The 7,841-nt window shown below is 40.5% G+C and overlaps 1 protein-coding gene across 2 annotated transcripts; it reads left to right on the top strand.

Annotated features, from left to right (window-relative positions):
• Nucleotides 1-593: 593 nt before the first annotated feature.
• metap1d (methionyl aminopeptidase type 1D (mitochondrial)) lies at nucleotides 594-6,061 on the top strand. Of its 2 annotated transcripts, none has more exons than XM_030114976.1 (10): nucleotides 594-642; nucleotides 1,498-1,658; nucleotides 1,913-2,037; nucleotides 2,127-2,275; nucleotides 3,175-3,217; nucleotides 3,325-3,488; nucleotides 3,604-3,701; nucleotides 4,356-4,403; nucleotides 4,472-4,550; nucleotides 4,794-6,061. In XM_030114976.1, exons 2-10 carry the CDS (start codon nucleotides 1,595-1,597, stop codon nucleotides 4,876-4,878), a joined length of 855 nt encoding a protein of 284 aa, XP_029970836.1. In that variant the 5' UTR covers nucleotides 594-642; nucleotides 1,498-1,594; the 3' UTR covers nucleotides 4,879-6,061. The 2 variants fall into 2 exon arrangements, with proteins under 2 accessions (XP_029970836.1, XP_029970835.1); XM_030114975.1 differs by having other exon boundaries at nucleotides 1,888-2,037.
• Nucleotides 6,062-7,841: the final 1,780 nt, after the last annotated feature.

The following is a 7,841-nucleotide window of genomic DNA, read 5'->3' as shown; positions in this document are numbered from 1 at the left end:
TTTTTAGGGTGCACACTTTAAAATGTTGTTTGGTTGTATTACTATTCATTTTTTATAAGTATATATATAGGTGAATTCTTGAGGTGGGGTTCAAAAATCTGAGCTTGCCTCACAATTTTGAGAAGAAAAAAAATCTCAATATCTTCAATATCTGAAAAATGTAATTTGGTCCTGCAAATTAATTGACATATGAATCATTTGTAAAAGAAATATGTTCCTCACCTGTAAACACTACAGAAGCCGTAAAACACAGAACAAACAAAACAAAACAAAAACAGAAAGCCAAACAAAAATACATTTGAATTAAAAATGAAACAATGATGGCACAGGGTCACACAACACTTAACCCTAAATATTTAGCAAGTACAGCAGCATGCAGTTAGCACAGAGACACGTTTTCACGTGTCTCTTTAATTTTCTGCATATTGTCAATAAAATCTCGTAGATATTGCAAACTTGAGCACTGGCGCAGTGCACGGTTGGTGTGTTTCTGAGGGTCTTGCTGCCCTGCGGGACTTTTCACGAGAACCTGGTGAACTGTGCGCGCGAGAGCCAGCCTGCACCACGTGACTCCACAAACACGTGACCGGCTGTCAATAATCATGGCGGCGCACTACGGTGCGGGACTGGCAGCCAGAGCAGGTACTACAATAAAGCTTTCTGTTTTACTGCGAAACACTGCTGTGAAAGAGTTTTCACTACCACATATATTGGGTAACGTGGAAGCGAAAGAGTAACCACACTTGAACGCACCGATATGTTTCAGTGAATGAACTGTTTTGTTAGCGTGAAGCTAACTTTGTACTGCATGACTTCCAGATGAGTCCTTTAAATAGATAAATGTTCTCTTTGAATTATGTCTTGAAACAGTTCTAATGATAGCATGCTGTCGTAACTCATTCAGTACACAAGTTGACTGCAATATAACTTAAACCACTTTTTTTTTTCTTCAAAACAAATAATTCACTATTGCCTCATGGTAGTACGCCTTCCTGTCTGTCTATCCAGAGGTTAATCAGTCTAACTTGACCGGTTTGTAGGTTATACCAGTAAGAATCATTTGCAAAATGAAAAAAAAAAATACTAATAAATCAAAACACGTGAGCTCGACAAATAACAACAACACTCTTCTTCTTAAAGTTCACTCAGTTTTATAAAAACTGGAATGATCAGCATCGGGTAGACAACTGGGTTAAAAAAACACTTAAAGTAGATAAAATATAAACAGAACTAATGGAAATGTGAACATGCTGAAAATGGTTAAATGTGATCAAATAAAATTGAATGCATAGGGATTAATGGGATTCATAAACTTGTGAACAACTCACTAAATAAAAGCCAAACTAGAATTTCAAAGTTACAAAATAAATCAAAGGGAGAGTTTATGTAGTAAGGAGACAACATGCAACAGGTAAAGTTTCCCTGGAGCAATTCAACTAATGCTTTGGGTGTTATTTGCAGTCATTTATGGAATATTTTTTCTTTCCTGTTCTCCAGGATTGAGCAGTTTTCTGCGAAGAGTTTGTTGTCTCGGAGGCGGCACGCCCCCCACAGTGCTGCTGTCTCAGCAACATCGACGATTCTTCTGGAGGAAATGGAAAAACTCCAACAAAGTAGTTCGACCCGCTACGGTTCGGCCTGCCTATGCAGTACCAAAGGTGCAGTATTTTGACAATATATCCCAAATCAGCTGATGTAAGATTTATTTTCTTGTCTTTATTTCTAGTATAATACTCTCTTTTAGATCAAATTTTCAGGAGAATTAGAGTGTAGACACTAATCTTAGTCTTTTGGTTTTAACGTAGTTGAGGGCGTAATCACTAAATTGTAACTTGAACTTTAAAGCTCTACTTTTAAAATCTTGTCTGTTTTATCTTGTGGCTGTAGCATATAATGCGACCTGACTATGTAGGTACTGGAGTAGTCCCAGAATGGCCAGACTACATCGAGATCAAGGACCAAGAGCAAATCGAAGGCCTGTCCAGAGCCTGTCAGCTGGCCCGGCATGTGCTGCTTCTAGCTGGCCGCAGCCTCAAAGTAAGCATGACAAAACCTCTCCAAGTCCACGTTGTGTTTGCGAAAATGTAATCAAACACAACTCGACTGTGATGACTTGTGTTTGCCAGGTTGGGATGACAACAGATGAGATCGACTTTATTGTGCACCAGGAAACAATCAAACACAACGCCTACCCTTCCCCTCTCCGATATGGAGGCTTCCCCAAGTCCGTTTGTACATCTGTGAACAACGTAGTGTGTCATGGCATACCCGACAGGTAAATGAACAAAATTTTCTCTTAAACACAAACATATTAATCTAGCCTCATCCTTAACAAGTGTTATGAAACTGTATTTCTTTTATTATTGTGTATTTGTTGTGTTTATTAACACCAGCACTTAAATTGCTTAAATCTTTCAATACTGCTTCATTTAACCGAGGCTCCTTCAGTTCGTCCCAGCTGACTGTGGGTAAAGACAGGATTCACCCTGATCAGGTCACCAGTTCACAGAGCACAAACAAACAGCTACACAAACTGATATTCACATCTACGGGCAATCTACAGAGACCACCTATCCACAGACACATGATTTATTTGTAGAGGGAAACCAGTTGCTTGCAGAAAACCTGGGAGCACGGCCACAGTCACATTTTGTGGCATCACTGCCAACCTCAGCAGGGCAGCAGAATGCAGGCACCATTCATTTCCATCACACTGGACTCAAACTGGGGACTTTTCCATTATAGGACGGGAATGCAAACCACTGCATCGTCATACAGTCCACCAGAACTTGTAAAAATAACAACAAATCATATGTATTTGGTATTTTGATGCATTTATTTTCCTCTCAGGTGATAGAATGAATTTTATAATGGAAAGAAGCAACATTTAAAATAATGTTAGTCGCTTAAATCTATAAATTCTTTTTTGTTGTTTTGTGTTTTTACTGAAATTGAGTGCAAGGGACTTTGAAATACATTTAATTTCAATCTCCTCTTTTCATGTCATGTCTTTTCATATCAATAAATAGATTGTACAATCGTGCACAGCACTGTATTTTTAAAATCTGGGCTGTAATCATGCTATGGACTGATGGTTGGTAGGTAAAGGCTTTACGTTTTTGACTGGGGGATTCTCTTCACGTCATTCGTTTTTAAAATGCCTGTTTCTTGCAGTCGTAAACTTGAAGACGGAGATATCATCAACGTGGACGTCACTGTAAGTTCAAGCCTCAGCACATGGGAAAAAAATCCTCACATTCGCACACGGACCATACTCTGCAGCTGTAATCAGTCACTATGACGCTGCTCCATTTTTCCTCATAGGTGTATTTGGACGGTTACCACGGAGACACCTCAGAAACATTCTTGATTGGTCAGGTGGATGAGGCAGGCCAGCGATTGGTGGAAACAGCCCGGCGTTGCAGAGACGAGGCCATCGCTGCCTGCAGACCAGGTGCACAGCTTTGTGTTATAGGAAACACTATCAGGTACAGAAACACTCAAACTACACACAATCGGTGCACACACACACACACACACACACTCTACATAATTACATTCTTTTTTTCAATTGCAAAGTAATACTTTCTCTACTGCTTGCAGTGAAATAGCTCATGCCAGTGGATTCAGAGTGAGCCCTTATTTCATAGGACATGGAATAGGCTCCTATTTTCACTGCCACCCTGAAATCTGGCACCACGGTAAGTCCGGGTCCCGTACGTCACAGTCCTATTTTACACTGTAAGAAGAATAAAGTGCAGCTTAATGATCTCCCTGCGGAAGTGATTTCTCTGCACTTTATCCTTCCTATTCGTAGTTCACCTCCACATATTAGAAGCAGTGGGCTGCCACAGTGTGGTGCCATCTGGAATCAGGGGATTTCCTCAAAGTTAACCTGTCAGCAGTGTGATGGATAAACCAATGAAGCCTAACTGAGTTCAGTTCATTTTTCCCTTTGAAAACACATCAGGAGTCCAATCCAGTGATGACGCATTCAGAGTTATGTTTGCTTTTTTTTAAGTAGATGTGTAATATGTTCTCCCAACAGATGAGCTGAAATATGTAAAATTATTATTGACAAAACCTATTAAATCGGAATACCTGTCTTGATATAATATATATGTTTGTATTTTACTCTGCAGTTCTAGATTTTTTAAATTGTACTTTAATTGATCTCAAGACTTTTAAAAATTCTTCATAATTTTTTTTATAGAGTAGCAACTTCCCATGTATGTTTTATTCATGCTTATTTTTGTTTTACATTTGTTTTATATGTTTCCAAACAAGGTACTTGTCAAAACAGAAAGCTTTCTATAATTGTCTGGGTTTGGCTCATGATAATTTTTTTCCCCCAGCGAATGACAACGACATGACGATGGATGAAGGGATGTCTTTCACAATAGGTAAGTGTGCATGAAGACGCCGCTGGGTGTGATCGTGGTTTGAGGGCTGATCATGTGTTGATTTGTAGAGCCCATACTGATGGAGGGATCCACAGAGTTCAGGATCATGAAGGACAAGTGGACCGCCGTGTCTGCCGATGATAAAAGGTACCAACATCACAGCTGTGGGTTTGTGAGTCACAATCCTCGCTCATGACTTTGCAACGTCACAAATCGACAGATTCACTTTTCTGTGTTTGGTTTTGTGATAAAGAGCTTCTGATTTCTGGTCAGACTGTTTTTAAACCTTTTAGGAGAGCTCGACTATTTTCCCTTCAGTTCCATAATATCAGAATATCTTCACTGATATTATCATTGTATTTATGTGTATTTGTGTATTTTGCCCTGCAGGTCAGCTCAGTTCGAGCACACGGTGGTCATCACGTCTGATGGAGTGGACATTCTCACCAAACTACCTGAAGAGAGCAATCTGTGACCTGAAGTTATCAGTTGTCACTGATCCAATGCTCCTAAAGCGCTTCCCGCGTCAGGAATTTCATTCATTTACCTCAAAATTCTACTTTTTAAGTGGACGGTGCTTTTGATACCAGACTAAGGATTACATCTCTGTATTTCCTCTCAGTTTGAGCTTGGAGTTTATGACTGAGTGGGTGATGCATTACCTAAGTTGTGTTTCATGCATGTGTGTGTGTGTGTGTGTGTGTACTGGCAGCATGAAGAGATGCTGACAGGTCTTATTATTTTATTTATTGGCCTCTGAAGAGTTTAGCTCTTGTTGTTTTTTTTGTTTTTTTTCGAAGTGTAGAAAGGAAGAAGGACATCCAGCTGTCCATGAAACTGCCCCCTCTTCCTAAAACAATAGAATATGCACAACCAGATGTGGAGTATTTAAATATTTCCAGGGTTTTCATGTCCAGCAAAGCACATAACTGTGTTTGAGAATGCTGCATCATTTTTTTTTAAATTTATTTGTTGTTTTTTTCTTTATGTTTTTGAAAATAACAAATGTAATTTACTTACTACCTATGCAGGAATTTGGTTGCTATTGCTCCTGGCAAATCTCCAAGTATAACCAGTAGAGGGCAGCACATACTGTCAAACCCTGGAACTGTGTGTGTGTGTGGCGTCCTTCACAGATGTCCTCACTCCTCTGGAGCAGTAAAACAACACACCACATCTAGCTTTACAGAGTCGGCCTGTTGCACCCTCAGCAGTGACGTGAGGGTCATGAGTTGTACATCTCAGTGTGTTTAACCTCGTTTCCTGTTCGGCACCAAGTGCCAATTATGAAACACTTTCAAAAAGTAGGTCCTAGGGTAACACGGGTCAGCCTTACTGGACGGAAATCACTAAGGTGATATTTGTTGACGTGGAAAAGCAGACTGACTTCATACAATCTGCTGAAGAGGAGAGTTCGAACAAGAGGTTAACGCTATTCTGGGGTATAAATTCCAAGCATAGCATCATCCTTTTGTTCTATTTTTTTTCCAATCCACAGTCTTTATCACTACTCAGCAGGTGGATTCAATAAAGACAAGCTGCGCACAAACAGGAGGCAGAGCTCTCAAGGTTTCAAGTTCAGAACACACATTTGTTACTTTCTCCAGTAGTTGGACTGCAGTGTGTTGTATGTGTGTGAATAAAAACTTCTGTTTCAAGCTGGAGTCATCAAAGAGTTCGTTTGTAGCAGTGGTAATAATGTTATTGTTACCATGACTGTAACCCAGAAGTAATGCAGTCAAGTGAGGATGCTTCCAAAGGAAAGTACAAGAGGTGAAATTGGATTGCAGCCCACCAGAGGGTGTGTTTTCACTTCCTGCCAGTGTGTTTGTGTGTGTGTGTGCGCGCGCGTGTGTTTTGAGCTCATGCCAGTGCCAGTTTGTGGGAGAGGCAGAAGGAATTAGACAAATAAAGGTTGGGTCAGCTAATCTGGTCATGTTCAGTCAGGAAGTGATTCACAGGGTTTTATTTGACGAGTGGCATAAGATGACAAGAACTTAGTGTGTGTGTGTGTGTGTGTGTGTGTGTGTGTGTGTGTGTGTGTGTGTGTGTGTGTGTGTGTGTGTGTGTGTGTGTTTAGCTTTTATCTCAAAGAATTGCATAATCTGCCAGACACTGAACCAATGCGCATTTTCTTTATTACATGAAACAACACCGTGTTCATAACTAAAGGCGTCGGCTTCCTGTGAATCAGACCTGGAGTCACATAAACAATTCTTAATGATCTACATCAGCATGTGATTCATGAAATATAAAACACGGCAGGAATGTGGAAAAAATATGCAGTAGATTTTTAAAAACATGTAAGTGAGTGAAGAGCTGTGGATTGACAGATGGCTGAGTGAGAGTGGGTAAGAGGAGACGTCTGAGGGAAGAACAGGGTGTGGCGCGGTGAGGTGTTGCATTGTGGATCTGAATTCTCCCTTTTTCTTCTCATTCTTCTCCGGCATGTTCAGACTCATTCCTCACATCTATGCACACTGCAGTTCTGCTCTGAATCCTCACCTGAGTATGCCGATGAGCTTTTTTTTTTTCCTGCATCTTTTTAAATCACCTAGAATACATATTCCGAGAATATACTTAATGAATCGTATTTAATTAGCTGAAACTTTGGAGGTTGTTTCCTGCGACAAAAGTTTTACGTAGCTTTATTCTTTTCTTTGTGGCTGTTTCTTTGCACGGTGTTGCGAAGGCATCCAGGCTTACAATGGTATTTCAAAATTCAAGATTCTTTCATTCTTGCCATGAAGATACAACTAAAGTCGAAGCAGACTTGAAGATAAGAACAATTCTCCATGTAACTGAATAACCTTCCATCGTACTTCTAAATGCACCTCGTGTGAAGACCAAATGTCATCTGCATTGTGTCTGTGTGTTTACACATTCGCTGTCTGTCATTTTGTGTTGTGTTTTTCACTTTGCAGGTGTGCATACCTACATCGCTGCATGTGTGTCGGAGTCAGACTGTGATTTATCACACTTGCTTGGGACTTTTTCTTCGAGAAGCGCCCAGAAATGCGTGGATTCCTCGGCCAGTCGTGAAAATGTTGCATTAACAAAGTGATCTCTCCTTCTCTCACACATACAGACACACACAAAACGGATATTTTTTTTTTTTTTTATTATTGGGAAATAACTGGCTCTTTGGGGTGTTAGTCAAAGCTCCCGAAGGCCAAACAAAAGCAGCTGACTGTATTAGCTGGAATTCAACACCCGCTGTCCTGGGACATGCAGACACAGGACGATGTCTGATTAATCTTCCTGACAGTCACAGGCAGATTTTCACATGAAGACGATCCATTCATCCAACAATCTTCGTTACCCTTTCATGCAGCTCTGGATCTTAAGCTGATTTCAGCCGACTGTGGTGAAAGGCAGGGAACACCCTGGACAGGTCACCAGTCCAACACATGCAAGCAAGAGACAGGCTCAAACTGA

The sequence above is a fragment of the Salarias fasciatus genome, chromosome 18 (genome assembly GCF_902148845.1).
Source record: "Salarias fasciatus chromosome 18, fSalaFa1.1, whole genome shotgun sequence".
Taxonomy (NCBI): Eukaryota; Metazoa; Chordata; class Actinopteri; order Blenniiformes; family Blenniidae; genus Salarias; species Salarias fasciatus.
This window is presented reverse-complemented; position numbering and strand designations above follow the sequence as displayed.